This window comes from Pipistrellus kuhlii, unplaced genomic scaffold (genome assembly GCF_014108245.1).
Source record: "Pipistrellus kuhlii isolate mPipKuh1 unplaced genomic scaffold, mPipKuh1.p scaffold_m20_p_6, whole genome shotgun sequence".
In the NCBI taxonomy this organism is placed as follows: domain Eukaryota; kingdom Metazoa; phylum Chordata; class Mammalia; order Chiroptera; family Vespertilionidae; genus Pipistrellus; species Pipistrellus kuhlii.
Window position 1 is genome coordinate 52,431,700 of NW_023425562.1, and position 26,444 is coordinate 52,458,143.

Sequence of the window (26,444 nt, forward strand, 5' to 3'; positions counted from 1 at the left end):
ATGACGGGACACAGACCTCATTTAGTTAAGACATGCCCTACAGGGGGGATAATATTTTACTGAAGCATAATAACCCTTATGGACTTCACTGAGAAGATACTAGCTTCTCTGTGGGGAGAAAAGCACCAGCAATGGGCACGCAGTTCCAGGTGTGGACAGTCACAGCTTTGGGCAGCCCTCTTCCTTTCCCCTCTCCAAACCTTCTCCCAAGTCCTAGAGCTGTTCCCAACCCATTACTGCCCCCTTCTGTCTACAGGTATCAATGCATGTTCGGGGCCCATAATAGATCCCCCCACCTTCCCCTCCAACCCCACTTCCCCTTACCCCTATCCCCAGTAGATTTTCAAACTGTCCTGGAGTGAAAGAGGGGATGCATGCCCAGGGGCTTGACCAGCCCCCTCCCTCTCCCTCCCTGTGAACTGCATGAAGGAAGTTTGGACAAGAAGCCTAATAAAGACTGAACCCCTAATCCTTGGAGATGGGAAAGTAATGCAAGCTATCGTGTAATCGGAATTCCTAAGAGTAGAATGAGATGAGAATCCACAAGATTAAAGACATGCAAATGGTAATAATGGCATTTATTGAGTAGGGCCAAGACCTACACTAAAAGCTTTCTCCCTGTTACTTAATCCTCACAACAACCCCCTGAGATTTTATTATTAATCTCTCCAGTTTTCAGATGAGGAAACTGATACTGAAGAAGATAAGTGTCTTGCCCAAGACCTCACAGTTTGTAAGTAGTAGTACAGGAAATAGAACACAAACACCTAGACTACATTGACCCGCGCCCCCACTCCTGCCATACCTTCATGACCATTGTTCCTTTCTTACAGCACTCTTTCCAGAACCACTTCAAAAACTCTTAAAATTATAGTAAATATTCAGGTTCCAGAGACACACACACCCCCACACACCCTCACACCCCCACCCCACCCCCGTCTCAGAGTCCTGAATCCTGCTCTCCAGAGTGGAATCTGGGCGTTGGCTCTTAGGGATCCTAATACACACTGAGTTTAGGTCAGAGGTACCAGAAGGGGCTGGGCTTGGAAGAGGCGTCTGAGAAACGTGGGGGGTCCAGTGAGGGATCTGACGCCTGAGATGAGAAAGGATGTCCAAAGGAGGGACGCAGTCTGAGGATGAAGCAGGTGCTGGAGGGGGGCAGGGGCAAGGGGCGGGGTAAGGTCGAAAGAAGAATCTGGGGGAGGAGGAGGAGGAAAAGGAAGAGGAGGACGAAGAGGAGGAGGAGGAGGAGGAGAAGAAGGAGGAGGAGGAGGAAGAGGAGTCTGACATCGGAGGAAAAGGACCTTGGAATCCACGAAAGGGTCTGGGATCTGGGGAGTCTGGGATCAGAGGAAGAACCGGGGTCGAGGAGAGGTTTACGGCCCGTGGAAGAGACCGAGGTCTCAAAGGGGGATTCTAACTGGAAGAGGGGATCTGGCCCCCGGGGCTGCATAAAGTGTCCTGGATCACTGAGATCGCGCTTGCAACGTGCTCTTCTCCCCTCTCTCCCACTTCGCCACCCGGAACTGCCCTCCGGCCTCTGCAAACACAACCCGCTCTCCACCTGCGCGCCTGCTGCGAGCTGGCAGCGCCGAGCGGGGCGGGAGCGAGGCAGACCCGACAGGCGCTAGGGTGGGGGTGAGGCGCCCCCTCCCGGCGACCCGGGAGCGCAGGCCCCTCCCACCCCCCGCACCCCACCCCCCGCACCACTTCCGGCAGGCGCTGCGCTGCTGGGGGGCGCGGGTGAGGATGGCGGCGGAGAACCAGGCCAGTCAGGAGAGCGCTCTGGGCGCCTACTCGCCGGTGGACTACATGAGCATCACCAGCTTCCCGCGGCTGCCGGAGGATGAGCCGGCTCCCGCGGCCCCTCTAAGGGGCCGCAAGGACGAGGACGCCTTCTTGGGAGACCCCGATACAGGTGAGGCCCGCTGCCCTCATCCCCCCGCACCCCCACCCTCATCCCTGCCCCCTGGGATGCCCCTGGTCCTTCATCCGCACCGAGCATCACCTCCCAGGCTCCATCTCCCGAATGTATTCCCTTCCTCCTGGACCTTTCTCTTCTCCTTTTTTTTCTGTTAATTATCTGATGGGGCTGGGAGCGCATCTCTGCCTTTGGAGTCCTAGGATGCGACAAGGGAGAGGGATGCCAGAGACTGCAGTAGGAGGGATGGGGGTTGCCTTTTGGGAAGAACCAAAGGACAAGGAAGGAATGTTGGAGGGGAGATCCTGAGGCACAGCTGTCATCACCCAGAAGAGGCTTTTCTCCAGTCACAGAGAACAGGATAGAAGAAACCAAGTCAGAGATTACAGCAGGATGAATAGAGGCTAGGTCTTAAGAACTTCCCACAGCCAGGGATTGTGGGAAGGAGGGACCATGGGGGAGAAGCTGAGGCTGTCTTCATGGCCAGGGAGGGATAGAGAGAACATGATTCTGCCTGTGTGTGTGTGCTGGGTGTTGGGAGACAGGGGGGTGAACTGAATGACCTCTCAAAGTCCTTGGGGACCAGAGTGCCTTTGCTGCCCTGTGGTTTCCCTCACCCCCACCAGAGCCATGGATCAGGCCGGGATGTTAGGAAGGTGCCCTAGAAGCAGGCTCCAGAATTTTACTGTGTTCTCTTCAGCCCTCTGCAGAGACTGCAGGGGTGGGAGTAGGGAGGGAGGAGACAGTGCTTGGGGGAGACCTGAGGGCCAAAAGCTCTCGGAGCATGTCTTCCCTAAGTGCTCTCTCCGCTGTCCATGTGGCCCAGCTGTTCTTCATCCCCCACCCTCCATCCCCCACCCTTCTTTCCCTCAACGTCACTTCCTGGCATTAGAGCATCCTTCTGCTTCACTCTCTCTTCCTCCCAGTGCCTGCACTTGAGTCTTAGCCCTTACCAGCCCGGCAGGCCTCGCTTCTCTGGTTCAGCCCTCACTAGCCTGGCTCTTCTATAGTTACTCCCACTCTGACAGCCCCAAATTCTTTCCCCTTCCACAACTTCCTGGTTATCTGGCCCTGACCACCAGCCCCTGCCAACCTAATTAGACCACACCGCGCCTGGAGGGGGTGAGAGGGGACAATAGGAAGCCTTATGGGCATCAAAAGTCAAAGCTGCAAATTAAAATAATTTTTTCCAGAGGGAGTAGCCCTGGAATCAGGAGGTATCAGGGAGAGGGTTGGGAAGATGTGTCCTGGTAGTTTCCAGTCTGAACCAGGTTCATTATTCAGGGTCAGGAGTGCCAGTTCTGTCCCAGCATTGCCCTGATTCACTGTGTGACCATGGGCACACTTACCCTGGGCTTCCCCTTCCAGCTCAGCTGGGAATGCCTGTCTCTCCCAACCTAGAGATTGGAAGCCCCTGTTTTCTCCTGGCCCCATATAAATGCATTTATCAAAACCTGTGTTATTTATTTGTGTGATCTGTGATTACTCAATGTCTGTAAACCCTATGAGGGTGGGATCATGACTGTTTTGTTCACCATTCAACATAGTGCTAAGCACTCAGTAAAAATTGTTGAATGGATAAACAAATAAGGAAGAAGATCTCAGGGTGAAAGAATGGCAGCAGAGGGAGTTCTCAACTCAGGGAGTACTGCGGTGAGTTAATACAGACCCTGCCCTAATCTGTACAAAATTCCAGATGAGTCCCCGGTCACCTGCATTGCTGGGAACCTATACTATATGCCAAGCTTGTGCACTAAGGTTCCAAGGAACTTGCCATCGTACCTGTGTGGTCATTTCAATGCCATGTCTCCAAGCACTGCTTCAAAGCACGAGTCCTTTGGCCCAGCTGGGCCAGCCTGCTGTCTAACGTGGCCTCCTATGTTCTCAACCTGGTAGTGCTACCTTGTGGCATTGCCCCATCATCCTCTTATCCAGAACCGTGGCTGTGTCCAGCTAGCTTCTAGCCTGCCACACCCTAGAATCAAGTGTTGGGCACCCCACAGCAAATCCTGTGGAAAACAGATATATTTACCTGGCCAACGTGACTCAGTGGTTGAGTGTTGATAAATGAACCAGGAGGTAACAGTTCAATTCCGGTCAGGGCACATACCTGGGTTGCGGGCTTGATCTCCATTGTGGGGCATGCAGGAGGCAGGTGATCAATGATTTTCTCTCACCATTGATGTTTTCTTTTGTACTTTTAAATATATTTTACTGATTTTTTTTTACAGAGAGGAAGGGAGAGGGATAGAGAGTTAGAAACATCGATGAGAGAGAAACATCTACCAGCCGCCTCCTGCACACCCCCCACCGGGGATGTGCCCACAACCAAGGTACATGCCCCTGACCAGGATCGAACCTGGGACCCTTCATTCTGCAGGCTGACACTCTATCCACTGAGCCAAACCGGTTTTGGCACCATTGATGTTTCTAACTCCCTTTCCCTTCCTCTCTGAAATCAACAAATATATACCCACAAAACTGGGAGATAACCACTCCAAGTTTGGAGTAATAGAGTAATACTGTCTTTTCTCTCTTCTGAGCTCCAGGCCCAGGTGTTCCTCTCTATTCCAGACATTTGCTTCCAGATAGATGTCCTGCAAGGACTTCACCTTCAGCATTTTCTATGCTGAACTCATCATCTCTTCTCCATCTGCCTGCTCTCCTCCCAATGTCATTCTCCAAGAATAGTACTGCCTTTCATCCAGTCTCCAAGGTAGAAGCTCAGGAGCTACCCATCACCTCCCCCTCTTCCTCTTACTTCCAAATGGTGATCAAATGTTTTATGTCCCCCCTCCTAAGTATCTTTCAAATTCCATCACACAATTCCTGTCAGCACCACTGTAGACTAAGCCTTTATTCTTTCTTATCTGTATTACCCATAGGCTTCTACCGTGTTTCCCCGAAAATAAGACCTAGCGCATAGAAAGATAAGACATCCCCTGAAAATAAGACCTAGCACAACTTTGGAAGAAAAAAATTAATATAAGACACTGTCTTATTTTCGGGGAAACAGAGTAGCTCTTCTTCCTGTCTCTGCCTCCCACTCAATCCCAATCCATGCACTTCATATACATAATATAGATACATATATATGTTATTTTTATTGATTTCAGAGAGAAAGGGAGAGGGAAAGATGGAAACATCAATGATGAGAATCATAGATAGGCTGCCTCCTGAATGCCCCCCACTAGGGATCAAGCCTGAAACCTGGGCATGTGCCCTGACAGGGAATTGAGCCATAACCTCTTGGTTCATAGGTCAACACTCAACCACTGAGCCATGCTGGCCGGGCACACCCTGCACTTCTGATCGTGTCACTCCTGGGGAGGGTTCAATAATCTTTAGTGATTCTCCCCTTCAGGGAACAATCAAGCCAGAAAGGACCTCAATCTCCAGCCAAGATCTCTCTCGTTAGCTCTAGATTTGTCAAGTCAACTCTATTCGGGGTTCTTTTGTCATAAACTTGGCTAAAACTGAGCTACATCTAAAATGAGAATTTTATTAGGTAGCATAACTGAAAAGTTCAGGGGTATGGGGCTTTAGCCATAGCTGTATGGAGGTGCCTAAAAAGGAATGGGCTTTACTCCTTTTTTTTTTTTTTTTTTTTTTTTTTTTGCTTTGCTTTGCTTTGCTTTGCTTTACTTTTTATGGGCTTCTTCTTCAGAAAGCTTTCCATTTTTATCAGGACAAGTTGCCCCCAGCAACAACAGGCTTACATCTTATTACCTTAGTAACCTAGATAGAAAGACAGCTTTCCCAATAGTTCCAGCATAAAAACAAAGATTGAACCTAATTGGCCTGGCACTGGTCATATGCCTTTCCCTGAACCAATCACTGTATAGAAATGCCTGTTCTGATTGGCTAGGCCTAGGTCATATACTTATTCTAGTCTATAATGAGGGAATGAGGCATGATAAAGGAAGTAATATTATTTAAAAGAAAATGGAATGGGGAATGGTATCTAAGCAGAAAAATTTAGATGGCTACTAGGTCTGCTGCCTTCAGACAATTCTTGCTGGTTTTTTTTTCACAAATTCAGAATAACTAAAATTAAACTCATCTTTCTCCCAAAAGATTTGTTTATTTGGGTCCCAAAACTAACCTTTTCACAGTGTCCTGCTGTTGCTTTATATATATATATATATATGTGTGTGTGTGTGTGTGTGTGTGTGTGTTGTGTATATATATGTGTGTGTGTGTGTATATATACACACACACACACACATATATATATACACACACACACACACACACACACACACACACATATATATATATATATATATATATATATATATATATATATATTTGATTTTTTACAGAGAGGAAAAGAGAGGGATAGAGAGTTAGAAACATCGATGAGAGAGAATCATCGATCAGCTGCCTCTTGCACACCTTCTACTGGGGATGTGCCTGCATCCAAGGTACATGCTCTTGACCGGAATCAAACCTGGGACCTTTCAGTCCACAGGCCAACTCTCTATCCACTGAGCCAAACCGGTTTCAGCCTGCTGTTGCTCTTACATATCAGTAAAATCAATGCTATTATTGCCTCAGTACTTACACAATAGGGTACTCAATAAATACTTCTGTTGAATAAATCAGTAACTTAATAATTGGTGAAATTAAAGAAAAAAATCTCAAGTAGCTCCATCTCTGATATCACCTTTATCTCCTGGTTTCTCATACCTAACTGGAGATAACAGATTTAAGGGCAAGTACCTGGAAATATCAAACTAAAATTGCTTTGTAAGGTTGGTTTTTGAGGGGGGAAATGGCTCCTGATGACATGTGGAGCAATGAAAAGGAGGTTTTTGAGTTACACAAACTCTTGGTTCCACCATTTATTTATTTATAACCTTAAGCAGGCAGTATCACCTGTCTCGGCCCCAGTTTCCTCATCTTTAAAATGGAAAGAATGGGTCTATCTTATAAAGTTATGGGAACACTTCCATGAGGAAATGTATGTAAAGTGCCTGCAAATGCAGTCAGTCTCAATAAATATAAGTTCCAAACCTTTTCCTGAGTTCTTTTGAAACCTCTAGGTGCCAAAGAGAGTTCTGTGCCCAGAATAGGTGTTTAACATCTGTTCAATGAATTCCAATTTTATTTACAGATCCTAGTACTGAGCATTAGACACAAGCATGATCAACTGAAACAGGCTTCCGGAAGACCATCTTCCTTTTTAAATAAAAATTTAAAAATAGCCGAAACCGGTTTGGCTCAATGGATAGAGCGTCGGCTTGGGGACTGAAGGGTCCCGGGTTTGATTCCGGTCAAAGGCATGTACCTTGGTTGCAGGCATATCCCCAGTAGGGGGTGTGCAAGAGACAGCTGATCGATGACTCTCTCTCATCGATGTTTCTAACTCTCTACCTCTCTCCCTTCCTCTCTGTACAAAATCAATAAAATATATTTAAAAAAATTTTTAAAAATAAATTACATGTTCATGGCAAAAATAAATAAACAAACAAATGAATAAACAAGGAATAGTGAGGAAAAGTTCCCTTCTCCACTGTTGTCTTCCTATAATTTTTCCTTTTTATTTAAAGATATATGTATTAATTAAAAATATATAAATAGTAAAAATTTCAAACCAAATATTCTCCCACCCCACCTTTAGGATCTTTTCCCAAAAGTAATGATCATAAATAATTTACATAACAGAAGAGTGTGGATTATGAAGGGCCTTGACCAACAGGTTAAGGAGTTTAGACTTTTATCATGTTGGCATTGGTGAACCAATTTTAGGTAGGAAATATAACAGTCAATTTTTTTTCTTTTTTTTTTTTTTAATATATTTTATTGATTTTGTACAGAGAGGAATGGAGAGAGATAGAGTTAGAAACATCGATGAGAGAGAGTCATCGATCAGCTGCCTCTTGCACACCCCCTACTGGGGATATGCCCGCAACCAAGGTACATGCCCTTGACAGGAATCGAACCCGGGAACCTTCAGTCCCCAAGCCGATGCTCTATCCATTGAGCCAAACCGGTCTCGGCATAACAGTCAATTTTTAATATTATCCCACAGACTTTTAAAAAGGTTATACTCCTAGTATATAGTAGCAGATGCTTAAAAATATATTTATTGAATGAATGCACTTTTATTTTAAATATATTTTTATTGTTGATATTATTGCAAATATTTCCCATTTCTTCTCCCCTTTCCCCCCTCCTCCCAGCTCCTATATCCTCCCCTCAGCTCTTTACCACCCTATTGCCCATGTCCATGGGAAGAATGCACTTTTAAAAAACACATTGTGAGTACAGCAAGGTATTAAGGTACCAAGCTAAGGACCTTTAGGACATTTAAAAGCCTGGGTTCAAGGCCATTAGCACCCAGGAGAGGGAACTATGGGATAGAAGAGGGTCTCTCTCAGTGTTGCTCAAGGTTGCAAAAGAATGGAAATAACTTTGAGTGAGCACTTATGGGGTGCTTGGTATACATCACTTCATGAACTCCCTGTACCACCCAGCCGGTTAGGGATTAGTTCCATTATTAGGACGCAGAAAGTGAAACTTATCATTTGAAATGACTTATCCATAGTTACTCAGCAAGTGAAGTGGCTTTTAAGTCTTTCTGCCTCCACGCCTACATCCTCAGATCCATTCTCCAGATAGCAGCCAGAGGGATGGTTTTTTGTTTGTTTGTTTTTTTAAATGTGTTTTTATTGATTTTTAGAGAGGAATACAAACAACTTCCTACACACTGTTATGAACAGAAGACGCTCGAGAATATTGTCCCTCAACTATGTTATAGAGTTTAATGCTACATTACAGTGAAGTCTAAGTCTTTCCAAAGCTGCTTAATGTGTTTATTTCTCTATTTCAAGGATATTCTGCCTTGTATGACACACATTTACCATTCTAGGCTCTTTTAAGTAAATAACATAGGATTCATATATTGTTTAAGAGAGAGAGAGAGAAAAAAAAACAAACTATAAATCGGCTGCCACCTGCACATCCTTACTGAGAATTGAGCCCAAAAACCTGGCCATGTGCCCTTGACTGGGAATCGGACGGGTGACCTCTTGGTGCATGGGAGGACACTCAACCTACCGAGCGACAATGACCAGGGCCAGAGGGGTCTTTTTAAAGCATAAAACAGATAGCTTCACATTCTCGCTTAAAACTCTTCAATGGCCTCCCATGCCATTAGGGTAAAATTCAAGCTTTTCACTAAGCCAAGGCCCAGTGATCTGCCCCGGCCTCCACCCCACAGCTCACTACACTAGAACCACACAGGCGTGGTTATTTTTTCTTCTTATGTGCCATTTCATTCCTACCTTAGGGCCTTTGCACCTGCTGTTCCTTCTTTCTGGAACACTAAGTACTCACCACTTGCCCTACATATGGGTGGCTCCTGCTCATCTTTTAGTTCTTAGCTTAACAGTCACTTCTAAGCTAAGAGGCGGCTGAGAGGCTGGGGCTGATTTCCCCAGCTAAGCAGACCCCAACACAAACCACTGTTGTCTTATTTCGTCCTTTTTATTTACTTGTAATTATGTGCTCATCTGTTTACTTCTTTATTGCCTTCTTTCCCCATTGATCTGAGAACCCCAGAGGGTTTCCCCTAGCATCTAGCATAGGGCCCGAAACATAGCAGATCCTCCATATTTGTTGAATGAATGAATGAATGAATGAATGAAGCAAGGTTGGAAGCCAAGGCCTATCCACTCAGTGTAAGTTAACTGCTTCCTTGCATAGAAGGTTGGGCCCAGCTCTGGGAGTATCTGGTTTCCAGGGAGGGTCCAACTCCCGCCTCTCCAGGAAGTGTTCTCAGTTGTGGGTCCTGGGTGCTCAGGGAATTTGGCCTAGGGACAGTAAGCCAGCTGCCCAGCCTCCCTGCTGGTGCTCCCTGTCTCTTCCCAGCCCGGCCTGCCCCCCTCACCCGGCCCTGGGGTGCATGGGGGTGGATAGACGCTGGTGATCTATATTGGGGTTTGTTTGAACGGGAGTGCGGGGAGGGGGGGATAATACCCCGACTGGAGTGCTGCAGGGCGGGTAAGAGACTGACACCACCTCCCCTGCGACCGCTCACTCCCACCTCCGCTCCTCGCCGCCCGCAGACCCGGACTCCTTCCTGAAGTCCGCGCGCCTGCAGCGGCTGCCCTCGTCCTCCTCGGAGATGGGGAGCCAGGACGGGTCGCCTTTGCGCGAGACCCGCAAAGACCCGTTCTCCGCCGCGGCCGCCGAGTGCTCCTGCCGCCAGGATGGGCTCACGGTCATCGTTACGGCCTGCCTCACCTTTGCCACGGGCGTCACCGTGGCGCTCATCATGCAGATCTACTTCGGGGACCCTCAGGTGAGAGGACGGTGGGCATTGGCTGGCTGAGTGGTGGAAGCGGGCCGGGCATTGGAAACGAGGGAGGAAGGTCCCAGGGGGAGGGGGGTGGCTCGAGGCTTGAGGGGAGACAGGCTTGAGGGGGGACGGAGCAAGGAAGGGATTGATCAGAGAGATAGTGAGGGAAAGGAAGGTAAATGGGGTGAATCCAGGGGGCAAGAGGACAGGGCTTGCACCAGCACCCCACCCCTCACCCCCGTGGAGGTTCTGGGGTTAGTGGGGGTACCCTAGGGAAGCAGGGGGCTCCTCCTGTCCCCAACCAGCCCCTTCCCTCTCCCAGATCTTCCACCAGGGCGCCGTGGTGACTGATGCTGCCCGTTGTACCTCACTGGGCATCGAGGTGCTCAGTAAACAGGGATCTTCTGTGGACGCAGCTGTGGCAGCGGCCCTGTGTTTGGGAATCGTGGCTCCTCACAGTTCTGGCCTGGGCGGGTAAGGAGTGCCCCACGGTTGGGGTCCCCCAGGTCTCACTCCCTGTCCTGGTCTGTAGACCTCATGGCGGGGAGGGTCTCCAAGTTTGAGCAGAGAAACAGGTGGGCCCCAACTCCTTGCATTTGCTCTTTCTACACACACAGTTTCATCCCTTTTTTCTTCCATAATGTCAGAGGAGGCGTTTTCAAAAGCCTTTTTTTTTTTTATTTTTTTTGGAAAATGATGCTGTCCATTGTAACGTGAGGTGCACAGGTAATTAATTACGGCAGCAAAACTTAACCTTTCGAGCCCACAAATCCGTGAGTCTGATGAAAGCTATGGACTCTCTAAGCTCCAAAAAATACACCCCCCCACCCCCACCCCCACCCCCACTAAGAATTCTTAAAACAGAGTTGACACATTGGCCACCCAGGGGCCATCCCCAGCGGACACGTTTGGTTTGCAGACTTAGATTTTTTTTAAAAATGTGTTTCCTATTGTTAAAAAGTTGAGAATTTCCAACATCTCTTGAGCCTGAAGAGACCTGGTAACACAGTTCCCTATGACTGCAACGATCTGGACCTGAGTAGAAGCCGCTTCCCCCTTCTGTGCCTCCCACTTTGCCACAGTGCTACCACTCCTTAGTTGCTGGGCTGCAGGCCACCATCTCAGATGCTACCACCGTCTCAAATGGAAACACGCCACAGAAAAGGGACAAGCTGACCAAGTCCGTGTCTTGGTTCCTGTAAGGCCAGTCTTCCAGACCCTACCAAAGAAATCCCTTTTGTTTTTGCACAGTCTGTTCTTACGTAATTGAGTCCTGGGAGCGGGAGTGGAGGCATACCAAGGAGGCAGGTGCAGGAAGCTGGCAGGGGTCCAGCCATGGTCTGGGGCGGGGGGAGAACATCCTGCTCTCCCAGTCTCTGTTTTTTTTGTTGTTGTTGTTGTTGTTTTAAATCAGGGATTAAAGTCTCCAGTGACAGGCTGAAATCCTTGAACTCTGGATCCCTGCCTTGTGGGGCGGCTGAATCTCTGAATCCCTATTTGGGAGGGGGCTCAAACACTTGCCTCCTGATGACAAACTACGCCTACAGCCATCACCATTGGGAGTTGAAGGGTGGCAGGTTAACTGTTCAGAGAGGTAGCGTCTTTTCATCACCACCCGCCCCCTTCTGTGTCTGTTCTAGCGGGGGTGTGATGCTGGTACATGACATCCGACGCAACGAGAGCCACCTAATTGATTTCCGGGAGTCTGCACCAGGGGCCCTCCGGGAAGAGGCCCTGCAGAGATCCTGGGAAACCAAGGTGGGGACCCTGGCGAGAAGAAATTATGGGGGTGGGGGTCTCCCTTCACTGCCCTTCTTCTAACCCAAGCATTACTTTGCTGAGTATTTGCTATGGAGGTGAAGAAACGAGCTGAGCAGGATGCTCTTAGGTTATGAGGGAGACAGGCAACTCCCCAAGTAAGATAGTGAACAAAAAATTCTGGATGGTGAATATCAGGCAATGCAGCAACATCTTAACTTCTGTGGCAGCCTTGCCTATCTGGCACAGAGAAGAAAGAAAGAAGGCCACTGAGCAGCCGGAGACCTCCAAGTGGCTGCACTATCACTCACACGTCCCACTCTGAGCCTGTGGACTGTAACTTCCCCAGCCCACCACATGCTGGGAGGTTAGAAAGAAACTGCTAGAGCAAAACCCACGGTCCATAGAGAGCAAAGGCAGAGATAGAACAACTTGGAAAAATATAGATTTAGTGAAGAGGTAAAAGCCAAATACACAACACAGCTCATAGTAATGGTGGTATGATAATGAAAAGGTAAAATGAAGGTCTCTTGCCCACTATTTTTAAAAGCAGAAACAGGTATAACCCAATGAAGACAGGCTCCCATCTAAATTGGTTATGTCCTAGCTCTTAAAAGGGTTTGCTTAATTTATAAGTCCCTCAATTATGACAGCTAAAGAAGGCCTTTCTGCATTTACTGGAAGGAAGTCAGGGAGATGGGAGGGAGGATGCCTGCTGGGACAGCTTGTCCCTCCTCTAGGGCACTTGGCCTTTGTCTCTCCCCTGTGCCGCCCCCCCCCCCCCATCCCTGGCTTGGGGCTCTGCAGAGTTCAGCCCAGCCCCCCCCCTTCCAGTGACCTGGTCTCCTCTCTCCCTCGCCTGCCCGCCTTGCCCAGCCTGGGCTCTTGGTGGGGGTTCCCGGAATGGTGAAGGGGCTACATGAAGCTCACCAGCTCTATGGCAGGTAAAGACCTCCCCCTGGGGACCAGGGGCCCCTGCCTGCACTGCTCCTTTGGTGCCCTCCTACCTTCCTGGATGATTTCCTTGCAAACTCCCCCTCCCAATATCCCATTCCCTTGCCAGGACTCTCCTTCCCCAGAACCCTTTCCTCTCCTCCCCACCACCCATCCCTCCTCATCTCCCCAGGACCTCCTCCACCCCCTTCTCTCTGACCCCCCACTTCCCAGGCTGCCATGGTACCAAGTCCTGGCCTTTGCAGCAGCTGTGGCCCAAGATGGCTTCAACGTAACCCATGATCTAGGTCAGTGGGACTTGGGGGTCAGGGGTAAGGCATGCGGTTGGTGGAGGGGGGAGATACATCTCTGAGATTTGGGGCCCAAACTGGAAAGCACCTCTCTTCCAGTTTGCTCCTCAGATCTCTCCCACCCTTATCAGGAGGCAGACTCAAATGAGAAGATCTAGAGAGGCCCCTATATACCCTACCTCCCCCGTAACTGGCTCCTTGGGGGCTGGAGCTTAGGGCCAGACACTCAATCCCTGCCCAGCCTCTTGTCCCTGCCCATAGCACGTGCCCTGTCAGAACAGCTGCCGCCCGATGCATCTGAGCACTTTCATGAGACGTTCCTGCCATCGGGCCGCCCACCACTACCTGGCTCACTGATGCAACGGCCTGACCTGGCCATGGTGCTGGATGTACTTGGCACCTACGGCCCCGCTGCCTTCTATGCTGGTGGTAACCTCACGCTGGAGATGGTTGCCGAGGTGAGCACAGGGAGAGCCCGTATGCCCCAACGGACTCTCCTGCAGGGACATACATCCTCCCCTTCCTTCCCTGGATTTCTCTCTACATATATTTACTTGAAATTCTAGGATAAGCAAAACTAACCTCTGGTGATAGGAATCAGATCAGTGGCTGTTGGAGTGGGAGGGCTTGACAGGAATGCGGGAGGAAGTACCTACTGGGCCGATGGGAATGTATTGTCTTGATGGAGAGAGGTAACTTTGGGCTTCCCAGGGCTGGCGCCAACCTGTGCAGAGGCCTGTCCTGCCCCTCCCAGGCTTGGTGGAGAACCGGGATCAGCCTCAGCCTCCCTGAGCCCACAACCTCACCCTGCCCTTAGGTTTTTCTAAGGATTGAGCAAAGGGCCTCCTTCATTGGAACTGGGGGGATTAGCATAAGGGCTTACCAACTAACCCCAAAGAGTCTTAGTCTGAGGCAGTAATTGGTTTTAGAACTGTTGTCCATAGTTTAAAATTCCCGATGGGAAATTATGTTCAAGATAAGGATACACGGACCAACTCAGTGGTTCTTTCATCTGGGCAATAGGGTGGTTATATCTATCCCTGCCATACAGTAGTGGGAACTGAGTAGGTCTATCGCTTATTCTTCATCACAAAGCGCCTGCTCTGTGCCAGGTCCTGTGCTGAGCACTGGAGAGATGGATGTGGTGATAGATGGACTTAACTGGAAAGTCCCACAGAGAACTGGCTTTAGGTCGGCTGGATCCAGACCCAGGGGTTCCATCCCCATTGTCAAGACTTGATCTGTCTCTCTTTCTGTCTCATAACTCTACTTTCCTCTGCTTGAACTCACTCTCAGTCAGATCCTTTCCACACCTGCTCCCGGCAGCCATCCTTCCAGTAAGCCATCCCAAGGAAAGAGCATTTCTCATTCCAGTAATTCAAGCAAAAGCCTCAAGGTTATGTCTCATTCCCAAGCCAATCACTGCGCCATGAAAACAAATGCTCTGATTAACCAGACCTGCATTGTGTATCCTCTCCTAGAGGTAGAGAAGGGGATCAAGAAAGTCCATCAGAGCTTTAAATTTAAAAAAACAACAACACACAAACACAAAGTTGTCAAACAAAGGAGCACACACCAGCCAAGCAATTCAATGTATAGTTCACTGAGGGTGGATTAAAAGTCAGAGGTTTCAAATACTGGGGGGGGGCGGGGGGGGGGGCGGAGGACATTCCTATTGTTATGCTAATTTAGGGTTGAAAATGAGCATGCTGGGTAGTATGAAATGAGCCCATTGGTTTGTACAAGATTAGTTCACTGTCATTCCTACCAGGGCCATGGTTTTGTAGTGGCTTTAGTTATTTGTAGTGAAATGCAGGATTCAGTTTGATATCTCTCAAGCATGTGCTGCTGTAAGTGAAAAATCTTCCTTTCTCATAGGCAGAGAGGGCAGTATACACAAAAACATAGAGTCATAAGTTCAGGAACTGCAGGTCACCCAGAGCTCACTGGGGAATAGCAGGACATGAGGCAGAGATGAGGGCAGGGGCCAGATCACAAGGAGCCTTAAATACTGACCTAAGAAGGTCATTCATAGAATGTACCCAACACAATGTCTTGTACATAGTAGGTGCTCAATGTTAGTGCTTTTTCCTCTTCCTGATGGGAATTGCAGAAGGCACAAATGTTATAAGCATCTGATCTGTCTGTGATCCAAACATATACCACAGGCCAAATCCACATGCTCACTGCGTGGTGTGTGGCTCAAAGTGTTGGTGGGGGCATTCTCTCCCTTCCAGGCTCAGCATGCAGGGGGTGTCATAACTGAGGAGGACTTCAGCAACTACAGTGCCCTCGTGGAGAAGCCTGTGTGTGGCGTGTACAGAGGTGACTTCCCTCCCAGCTCCCAGGGTCCCCACTCAGGAGAATCGTCCCGGTCCATGGCTGTATGCTTTTGGCCTAGAGACTCCTTCCCATTTAACAGGAGAGAAACTTAGGCAGTGGGCTGCCTAGACAGCTAACTAATGAAGCAAGCCAGAGTCAGCCTACCTTCTGAAGTAATTTTGGATTCAATTATCCCAAGCATTTAGGCTATGGGGAGGGAGGTCTGGTCAAAGGTTCAGGCCTAGAAGTTGGGGTTCTATCCATATGTTTTCTTGATTTGGACTCTGTTGTCTTGTCCCATTCCTGGTCCCCCTCTCAATGCCCTACACATCATAAGAACTCATAAGACTAAAGTCCATCTAAGCTTCTGGTTATAACAAAATTTTCAAGACAGTCATAGACCTCCCTCTAATTGTGCCAAAAGAAAACAGGGCCCACGGAAGGAAAAGAACTTAACTTGTCAAATTCAAAAAAGTGATAAACCCATGAATTCAAATTTATGACATAGATGATGTCCATGTTTGTTGAACCCAAAGTGGTAGGCTTCTAGGTCCCTAGGAAGGCTCATAAGTTGTCTTTCCTCTAGGTCAGTGGTTGGCAAACTCATTAGTCAGCAGAGCCAAATATCAACAGTACAAGGATTGAAATTTCTTTGAGAGCCAAATTTTTTAAACTTAAACTTCTAATGCCACTTCAAAATAGACTCGCCCCGGCCGTGGTATTTTGTGGAAGAGGGGCCAAAGAGCCGCATGTGGCTCATGAGCTGCAGTTTGCCGACCACGGCTCTAAAAGGCCCAGATTACTTCAAGCCCCAGAAGAGACTGCCTCTGAGTTCAAGTTTCCAGACCTTAATCTCCAGCCCAATTCCTCTACCAGAGGCAATGTCATATGGAACAGAGAAAGAGCATAGCTAGGGAACCAGGAAGACCTGCCATTCACTTTGAACAAATCACTTCCCACTCTGAGCCATGGCTCCCTTCTTAAAATGGAGATAATAGTGCCTACCTCACAGGGTGGCTATGAGGATTTGATGAGATGATGTTGAAAGTTGCCCTGATCAGAATGGGCATTGTATATGTATTTGATTTTCCATTTCCCCTCCAAGCCTGTATTCTCTTGGCGATGCCAGAACCTTGAGTACTCTAGGTTCCACTTGTATCCTGTAGCCTTGGGCCAGCTGCCTCTCTGTGCCTCAGTTTTCTCACCTGTAAAATGGGAATGGTAAAAGTACCCTTTGTGAGGATTAAGGGAGTTAATTAGTTATGGTTTGTGTTATATCAGATATTATTATTCCTTTGTGTCCAAACATCTAATAACTAGAGCCTTGTATAGGAAGGGGAGGTTGCTGCTCCCAGGAAGTTTCAGGGGTGGGACCCTCAGGGGCCCTGAATAGTATCCTGCCCCACGGTGGGCCAGGAATCTGAACATCTGGACATCTGTCCCTGCTGTGCCAATGGCCTTCATTGAAATTTTGGGCAAATGACAGTCCTCTCAGCCTTAGTTTCCTCATATGGAAGAGGAAACTGGAGACCAGTGTTCCGAGTTGGAGTCCTGGCCCTGTCCCTTGACACGCCATGTGAACTTGGCGTGTGTCCCTTTGCCTGTCACCACTTTCCCCCTATCTGATGAGGGAGGTCAGTGCTGCGGTCCCAGTCTATGTGACGGTGGGATGTGGAGGTGCCTTGACTGTCCCTGCCATCTGGTCATTTCCTGTCCTTTCAGGCCACCTGGTTCTCAGCCCCCCACCCCCGCACACAGGCCCTGCCCTCATCAGCGCTCTCAACATCCTCGAGGGCTTCAACCTCACCAGCCTGGTCTCCCGGGAGCAGGCTCTTCACTGGGTGGCAGAGGTAAGGCCACTCCCTCCATTCGACCCTGTGCTGGGGGACACTGAGTGTGGGGGGATGGGGTACTGCCATGGGACAAGACTAAATCCCCTCCAGGTTTTCTCACACACAAGAATTCTGGGTGTGGGTGCTGGGAGAAGTCTGGCTGCCTCTGCCATACCTCTGCTCTGTTTTCAGACCCTGAAGATTGCACTAGCCCTGGCCAGCAGACTGGGAGACCCCATCTATGATTCTACCATCATTGAGAGCATGGATGACATGCTAAGGTGGGTCCCGTGGCAGGACTGTGGGGACTGGACAGATGGCCGTGGTGTAGGGAAAGGATCAGGTGTAAAGCTGCTGATAGAAAAATAGGCCTGCCGAACCGGTTTGGCTCAGTGGATAGATCGTCGGCCTGAGGACTGAAAGGTCCCAGGTTCGATTCCAGTCAAGGGCATGTACCTTGGTTGCGGGCACATCCCCAGTAGGGGGTGTGCAAGAGGCAGCTGATCGATGATTCTCTCTCATCGATGTTTCTAACTCTCTATCCCCTCTCTCTTCCTCTCTGTAAAAAAATCAATTAAAATATATTTTTAAAAGAAATAGGCCTGAGATCCCATATCAATTCCAGCTCAACCCTAACTCACAATGTGGCACTGATTGTTTCTCCTTGCACCTCAGTGTTCCCATCTGTACAATGAGCTGTTCTACTTCAGATGGCTCTCAGGGCACATAAATGGGCCCATCTGGTCCTCCTTTAGTGGACAAAGAAAGCCTATTAACAATGAAAAGAGTCTCCAAGAAAATATTGGAGGTGGTGGAGATTTTTATTAAAATATATCTATATTAGCAGGATAATATAATAGTAAAACTGTGGGCTCTTGTCAGACTGACTCAGTTCAAATCCCAGATTCTCAGCCTATGCAGCCTTATCCTCTCTAAATCTGTTTCTATAAGGGGGCCTGACAATAATAGTGCCAATCACATGGTTAATTGTAAAGACCAGGCAAGGTTACTCATACAAAGCATTGAGCATGTTGTCTAATACATAATAAATATTCAACAAATATCATCATTAGTTTTTTTTTTGTTTGTTTGTTTTTTTATCATCATTAGTTTTAATTGGCAATAGGGGTAAGCAGGGTTACCTTTTAACTGCTACTATAATTGACTTAAAGGCTGGCTGAGGGAAAATCAGAAACCAAAAATACAGTTAATGTAAATTTGTATTTTCATGATTTCATAAATTTGCTTTTAAGATCAATACATATTTAGCTCTAAAACACACGCACATACCTATATTAAATCCATTCATTCAATAAATTTTTTAAAAAATACATTTTTATTGATTTAAGAGAGGAAGAGAGAGGGAGAGAGAGATAGAAACATCAATGATGAAAGAGAATCATTCATCGGCTGCCTCCTGCATGCCCCCTACTGGGGATCAAACTCGAAACCTGGGCATGTGTCCTGACCAGAAATGGAACCATGACTTCCTGGTTTATAGGTCAACGTTCAACCACTGAGCCACTCTGTCCAGGCCATCCAATAAATATTCATAAGGGCTTACTATGTGACAAGTCTTTCTGTGTCTTCAAAAAAAATTCTAATAGCAAGTAAAGATTCTTGTATACAAACCTCCCACCACAACCACTTCCTTCCCACACACACACACACACACACAATAAATTCTTAATGAAACTTAATTTTGGGATTACAAACATCAGGTTAAGTGAATTCAGTTTGTTCATGTCAAAACAAATATCTTCTGAGCATTCACTATACCCTATAGGTACTTTCATAGAAAGGATTAAATGAGTGAAGTCAAGTAATTAAAAGACTCTTGATTGAGGCACTGAATAAATTAAAAATCGGCTCTAGAAGAGAATCTGAATAACACCTAACTAAATTCATTCAGTTCAACAACTATTTCCTGAATATTTCCTATATGCTAGGAATATGTAATCTGTTCTCTGGAACAGACCAAAACGGGAGGCAGATATTAATCAAATAATCACACAAACAGACATCACAAAGAGTGGTAGGTGGGATGGAATGAGAACTTGCTGTGTGTTCATCTCCTACCCCATGTCTTTTCAGCAAGGTAGAGGCTGCCTACCTGCGGGGCCACATCAATGACTCCCAGGCAGCCCCTGCCCCCCTCCTGCCTGTTTACGAGCTGGATGGGGCTCCCACGGCTGCCCAGGTGCTGGTCATGGGCCCTGACGACTTCATTGTGGCCATGGTCAGGTAGGCAAGCTCAGACTCCACTTGGCACAAGAGATCATCATCTAGGTGGGGGCTGGGCAGGAGTGAGAGTGGGCTCAGGGTTCACCTGGCCCCAATCTCGGTCCCAGCTCCCTGAACCGGCCCTTTGGCAGTGGCCTCATCACCCCCTCGGGGATCCTACTCAACAGCCAGATGCTGGACTTCTCCTGGCCCAACAGGACTGCTAACCACTCTGCACCCAGCCTGGTAGGGTCTTGCTTCCCTCTTACCCTTCAGACTCCAAGGCTGGGGAGGATGTGTTACAGTGTGGCTGCTCCTCCCTCCCTATTTCCGCTAGGAACTTCTATTATAAAGAAAAGGAGCCCAGACACGGTGCTTACTTCATCCCAGCCTAAGTCTGGGGCTTGGGAGCCTGGTGGATCCAAAGAAACCTTGTCCCCTCTCTGGGCCTCAGTTTCTTCTCACCTGTATAGGGAGGATAGTGTGCTCTAGGTACTTTTTAGTACTAATTGTCTGTGGCTGTGTAAGGCTGAGCTGATGGGGTTCAGCCCTATTGCTGGGCACCAAAGGAGAAAGGAAATAGGAATTATTGTGTAGTTGGAGGTCAGCACCTTTACATCCTTCAAGCTGGGGTCCCGCAGGACGAAGACAGATGACCAGGGTGGGGATTATTCTGTTCATCCCCATAGTCATCTTTCTTGGCTTGGCCCTTTCCCTGCCTCAAAACTTAGTGGGTTCACTATCCACCCCAGTTATCCAAGGACCCTGACCATTTCACATATAGCAAACTGTGGCCTGGGGAGAGACCGGTCTCCAATGAAAACTGGGCCTGTGGAAGATGTAGGGGAGGGAGGGAGGAAGGTTGGAAGAGTGATGGAGTAGTCCTTATCCTATCTCACCCCACCTCTCGCCTCCCTTGTGGCCTTGGTCCTCTGCCAACAGGAGAATTCGGTGCAGCCGGGGAAGCGGCCACTGTCTTTTCTGCTGCCCACTGTGGTCCGGCCAGCAGAGGGGCTCTGTGGGACCTACCTCGCCCTGGGGGCCAATGGAGCTGCCCGGGGCCTCAGCGGCCTCACCCAGGTGAGGCGTCCTCCTCGGCAGGCCTTTTGTGGCCAGGAGCCAAGTGGTGGCCTGCAGATGCCTTCATGTCTCTTGCTTATTTTCATCTGTTACTCACAGCAAACGAGGGCTGGAACTGCTTTGCGGCAGGCCCCCCTGGACACCAAGGAGATGGGCTGTGTGACTGTCTGAGTGGAAATGTAGCCCTGAAGCTCCCTGTCTTCCCAGGTTGCAGGAGAAACTACAGGGCCAGTGGGATTGAGAGGTGATATGGCATCTGGGATGCCTGAATTCTCTCAATCTCAAGTTCCATGCTGTACTCAGCATCTGAATAGAGAAGCAGCCTTTTTTTTAGGATTTTGAAAGCAAGGGTCTGCTACACTCCAAAATGCCTCACAACAATTCCACAAATGTATATGTGCCAGGTACATAATTTGACAGGTGGCGAGTTAACTAACCTGAGCTTTGGAATCACACCCCCGTGAGTCCCAGGCCAAGTGCTGCGGATTTCCAGTTATGTGATGTTGGAGAATTCACTTAACCTCTCTGAACCTGTCTCCTCATCTGTAAAATAGAGATAAAAATAGCTAACATATACAGAGTTATTACTAAGTACTGGGCATGGTGTTAGGTGTGTTAACTCCTTTAACCTTCTCAACTTTGGAAGGAATCCTTATTTCTATTTCATATATAAAAAACGGAGGCCAAGAATGGTTAAAAATTTAGGTCCAGTTTAGTAAGAATGGGCAGGCATCGGTTCCAGAGCCTATCCACACTGCAAACCAGCAAGCTCAAGGTATCCACATTGTGACCTAGACTATGCCCAGCCATTAACTCTGTCCTGGCCAGGGACAAGGGAGGTCAGCTGGGCTGGGAGACTGGATGCTAGCAGTGCCTCTTCCCTGGCTCTCTCTAAATTCTGGAGTGAATCACTTTTCTTCTCTGGCCCTCATTTACCCATCTGTGAAATAGGGATAGTCATCAAAGGTCTGCCTGTCTTCTGGGACTGTTGAGAAGCTCAAATGACACTCCTGGTGCAAGGAATCTAAAGACTAAGGAGTCTGGACCAGGAGGAAGGACCATAGAGTCCTAAACCCCATCTCTGGGGTAGCCCTGACTTCTGCCCTTTGGCTGTCTGCAGGTTCTGCTGAATGTCCTGACCTTGAACCGGAACCTGAGTGACAGCCTGGCCCATGGTCGCCTACACCCGGACCTGCAGTCCAACCTCCTACAGGTGGACAGTGAGTGTCCCCATGGAGTGGGCACTGGGCATGGTAGAGAAAGAGGTTCTTCCCAAGGGTGCCCCTGCCTCAACCAGCACCAGCTCCCTGCCATTGAAAGTTTGGTTTCCTCCAACTAATTCCTAACAGTACAAGATCTGGGGGGTTAGGACCATCCTGCCATTTCCTGGCTGAGTGACCTTGGGAAATTTATGGCTCCACTCTGAGCCTCAGTGTTCTCATTTATAAAACAAGATGCAGTTGTTTATTCTGCAAACCATTAATTCAGCAGTTTGTATTGAGTATCAACAGTGTGCTAGGCATTATCTTAGATGCCAGGGATACTGCATTTACAGGCAGACAGGAAAATAAATTAACAATAATAATAGTAAGAGGAAGCAAAATAAATGCCCTACAGAGCATTGAATTAGGATAATGTATGTATAGGGCTGACTCGATGATTGAGGGAGGCCTCTCTTTGGGAACATTTAAGCTGTGATCTGAAGAATGAGAAAAAACCCACCGTGCAAAGAACTGGGACTCTGTATGCCAAGGGAACAAATGCAAAGAATTCAGGGCAAGAATAAGGGAACAAATGCAAGAATTCAGGGCTTGGTGTGTTTTAGGAGTAGAAAGGAAACAAGAGTGAGTGAGGATGAGATGAGATCAGAGAGGCAGCAGGGGCCAGGTCATGGACCTTATAAGTTATGGTGAGGAGATTACTTTTCTTAAAAAAAATACATATATATATATATATATATATATATATATATATATATATATATATAATAATTGATTTTTTACAGAGAGGAAGAGAGAAGATAGGGAGTTAGAAACATCAATGAGAGAGATTCATCGATCAGCTGCCTCTTGCACACCCCCTACTGGGGATGTGTCCGCAACCAAGGTACATGCCCTTGACCGGAATCGAACCTGGGACCATTCAGTCCACAGGCTGACACTCTATCCACTGAGCCAAACCAGTTTTGGCTGACTTTCCTTTAAGAAGGACAGATACTTAATTTTGTAAATGGGGAAGTATGTGCACCTTTGGGGAGTTTTTATTGCAATAGGCAATGTATTATACAAGTCAAAAGGGGATATATATTGAATGAGACATGGTCCTTGCTGCTCAGAGTCATTATCCCCATTTTATGGAGAAAGAAACTGATACCCATAAACTAGTCAATGATCAGCTAGTAAGTGGCAGAACTGAGAGAACACCTGGCTGACACCAAAGGCTCGGTTCTTGACTGCGTGGCTCTAGTATCTCCTGGACTGAAGCACATTAGAAGCCACACACCTACATCCTCAGCAGTCACAGCCTATAGTTGACTGATGACACTTTGGATCCCAACTGATGGATTCCTTGAAAATGAATTCTGCTCAACTAATATCTTCTGGTTTCTATCAAATGCGAGGCTTTCTTTCTATGTTACGTGGAGTGAGGGGGCTCTTCCTAGCCCTGCCGAATGGGCTTCAGTCCTCGACATGGGCATGAAGAGTGGAGGCTAGGTGAAGGGAAAGTTCATCCACCCGAGGACTCTGGGAGGCTTTACAGCAACAACTGGTTGAACCTTAAGTATGAGCAGGAATTTGGCATGTGGAGGTAAAGAACATTGTGAACAGCCCTGACCGGTTTGGCTCAGTGGATGGAGCGTCGGCCTGCGGACTCAATGGTACCAGGTTCGGTTCTGATCAAGGGCATGTACCTTGGTTGCAGGCACATACTCAGTGGGGAGTGTGCAGGAGGCAGCTGATTGATGTTTCTCTCTCACTGATGTTTCCGGCTCTCTATCCCTCTCCCTTCCTCTCTGTAAAAAATCAATAGAATATATTTAAAAAGAAGAAGAAGAACAACAACAACAACAACATTGTGAATAGGGGAACTGCCTGTGCAAAAGCCAGAAAGAATGGGTCAGAGAGCAGCCAAGAGATAGTTGGACTAAATACCCAAATTTCAGAATTTATCCATCACTTTCATGACTTTTGGCACATTTATACATCTTCTAAACCATTATTTACACAATGTGTCTATAAACACATTTAACCTAAATGTATTTTTAAAGTAAATCTTATATCATAATCTCAAATGGAAAAATGGCATTATATGCCACAAATAGATAATAAGTAGCTATAAAAATAAAATATTTTTATGTTTTAGTTAGATATTGTTCCCCAGAGAAGGCTCTCAGGGCTGCTCTTTCTGTTACAGAAAATTATTTTGTCCCATTTGGTAAAATAAGACAATATTTTTGTTGAGGAATAGGGGGAGGTGAAGTTATAGGGCTTATCATGGAGTTCCTTGTTAAGAACGTGGACGTTATTCAGTTGAGTAGGGGAGGGATATGACCTGATTCATTCCATATAGGGTAGGTGTACTGTAGGGAGGAGAATTTAAGTTGGGGAAGTATAAGAAGCACCCTGAATAATGGACCAGCAAGAGATGAAGACCGGAAATTATGCAAGAGGGCAAGGACTTATTAATTTATCCAGGAAAGAATTGGCTTAACATTTACTATGTCCTCACCCAGTTGTAGGCTCTGGGGATCAATAATGAACAAGAAAACACCTCTGCCTTTAAAAAACTCATAATATAGTGGAGGGAGACACAGTAAATAAATAAACAAATACAGGTAGCATTAAGTACTGTGAAAGAAAACAAAGCAAGGTAAAGATAACATGGGCTGATATTTTAGATAGTGATGAGAGAAGTTCTTGAAGATTGGAATGAAGTGAGGGAGGCAGTTTTGTGACTCTCTAGGAAGAAACATTCCAAGCAGAGAGAAAGCAGGTGCAAAGCCCATGAGACAGGACCATGTTTGGCTTCTTTGATGAAGGAGGTTAGAGCAGAGTTTAGGAAGAGAGTGGAAGGAAGTGAAGAGAGGAGTTTAGAGAGAGAGTGAGGACCCAGTTGATGGTGGGTCTTAGAGGCCTTGGTTAGGACTTTAGATTTTATTCTAAGAGTCATCAAAGCTTTTAGAGGGGTCCAGCTGGCTCAGTTGTTGAACGTTGACTTGTGAACTAGGAGGTCCTGGTTCAATTCCCGGCCAGGGCACATGCCAGGGTTGCTGGCTCAATCCGCAGTAGGGTCATCTAGGAGGCAGCTGATTAATGATTCTGTCATCATTGATAGAGGGTTTTGAGTGGGGGAGTGATATGGTCTAATGCAGTGTTTCCCAAATTTTTGACATATGTGTACCCCTGCTATAATTTTCGTAACGCTGAGTACCCCTCGTACTCATGAAAACGTAGAATTAGGCACAGCTAAGCTCCGTGCGTACCCCCACCAAACTCTTCCCGTACCCCTGGGGGTATGTGTACCACACTTTGGGAAACACTGGACTCTAATGGTTTAAAAGGACTCTTTGACTACTGTGCGAATAGGCTATAAGGAAGGCAAGACTGAAAGCAGAAACACCAGTTAGTGGGCTATGCAGCAATCCTAGCAAGATATGATGGCAGCTTGGCCTATGCAGGTGGAGATAAGACCCCAAAATCCCTTTTCCAATATTAAGAATGACTGTATATTTTGGATCACTTACTGTATGCAAGGCTCTGAACTCAATGCTTTCCGTGTATTATATCCTTTAATCCCTGCAACAACTTTATATATTGTAGTAGGTTCTCGTATGATCCCTATTTTATGTATGAAGAGACTGAGACTCAGAGAGGTCAAGCAATTTGACCAAGGTCATACCCCTCCTCAGGGGAGCTTCCAGGACCAGGACTCAGGTCTGACCATAGGACTCCTGAGCTAGTGCTCTGAAAACTCTGAATGTGTGTATGTTGTGGGGTGGTTTTCAGGTGAGTTCACAGAGGAAGAGATTGAGTTCCTGGAAGCGAGGGGTCACCACGTGGAGAAGGTAGATGTCTTATCCTGGGTCCATGGCAGCCGGAGAACCAACAACTTCATCATCGGTGTGAAGGACCCTCGGAGTCCAGACGCAGCTGGAGCCACCATCCTGTAGAGCAGCAGGGTGGGGTGGGGGTCTCTGCTCCCCTCACCTTTGCATGTTCCTTCTCCCAAGTTTGGTCTTAGGAGGACCCCAGGGATGCCCCAGATCAGGGGCCAGAGGGGATGCTTATCAAACCCTTCCCCAGAGTAACTGGAAAATTCTCCATCCAGAGGCCTTGGTGGTGATGGTGGTGGTGGTGGTGGTGGTGGTGGTGAGTGTCAGTGTTCATATCAGGCAGACAGGACCTCGAGGAGTCAGATTATCTGTCTGTCTCCTTTCCCTCAGCCATGCTGGCCTTGAGCTTAGGGATGTGCTTGCAAACCCTTCTCAAGGGTTCTCACAACCCCAAAATCTCCAATCCGGCCTTACCTGGGCCTTGTCTTCCAGCTCCCTTCTCTTGTCCTCAGCCTCATTTCTTAAAAGACTAGGATTTTTTTTTTTTAATGGACCATCCTGGGAGGTTCCTCTCTTCCTCCCACCAGGTTGAGGCAGGCGCATTGTATCTGTGGTCCAGGGTATGGAATCCCTAGGGGTGGGGGTGGGAACCAGCTCAGGGGCTTCCATTTGCAAGGGGAATTAAAGAAAGAATATTACTTAA

The 26,444-nt window shown here is 47.6% G+C and overlaps 1 protein-coding gene across 4 annotated transcripts; it reads left to right on the forward strand.

The window, feature by feature from the left end:
• Window positions 1-1,690: 1,690 nt before the first annotated feature.
• On the forward strand, window positions 1,691-26,444 carry GGT7 (gamma-glutamyltransferase 7). 4 transcript variants are annotated; one of them, XM_036418899.2, is made up of 15 exons: window positions 1,691-1,918; window positions 9,997-10,232; window positions 10,552-10,703; window positions 11,870-11,987; window positions 12,864-12,931; window positions 13,155-13,228; window positions 13,493-13,689; window positions 15,469-15,556; window positions 17,276-17,403; window positions 17,578-17,666; window positions 19,480-19,629; window positions 19,737-19,854; window positions 20,551-20,688; window positions 21,809-21,901; window positions 25,695-26,444. In XM_036418899.2, exons 1-15 carry the CDS (start codon window positions 1,750-1,752, stop codon window positions 25,755-25,757), a joined length of 1,881 nt encoding a protein of 626 aa, XP_036274792.1. In that variant the 5' UTR covers window positions 1,691-1,749; the 3' UTR covers window positions 25,758-26,444. The 4 variants fall into 4 exon arrangements, with proteins under 4 accessions (XP_036274792.1, XP_045430425.1, XP_036274790.1 ...); XM_036418897.2 differs by having other exon boundaries at window positions 1,692-1,918; window positions 21,809-21,908; XM_036418898.2 differs by lacking the exon at window positions 1,691-1,918 and adding an exon at window positions 9,688-9,839 and having other exon boundaries at window positions 21,809-21,908.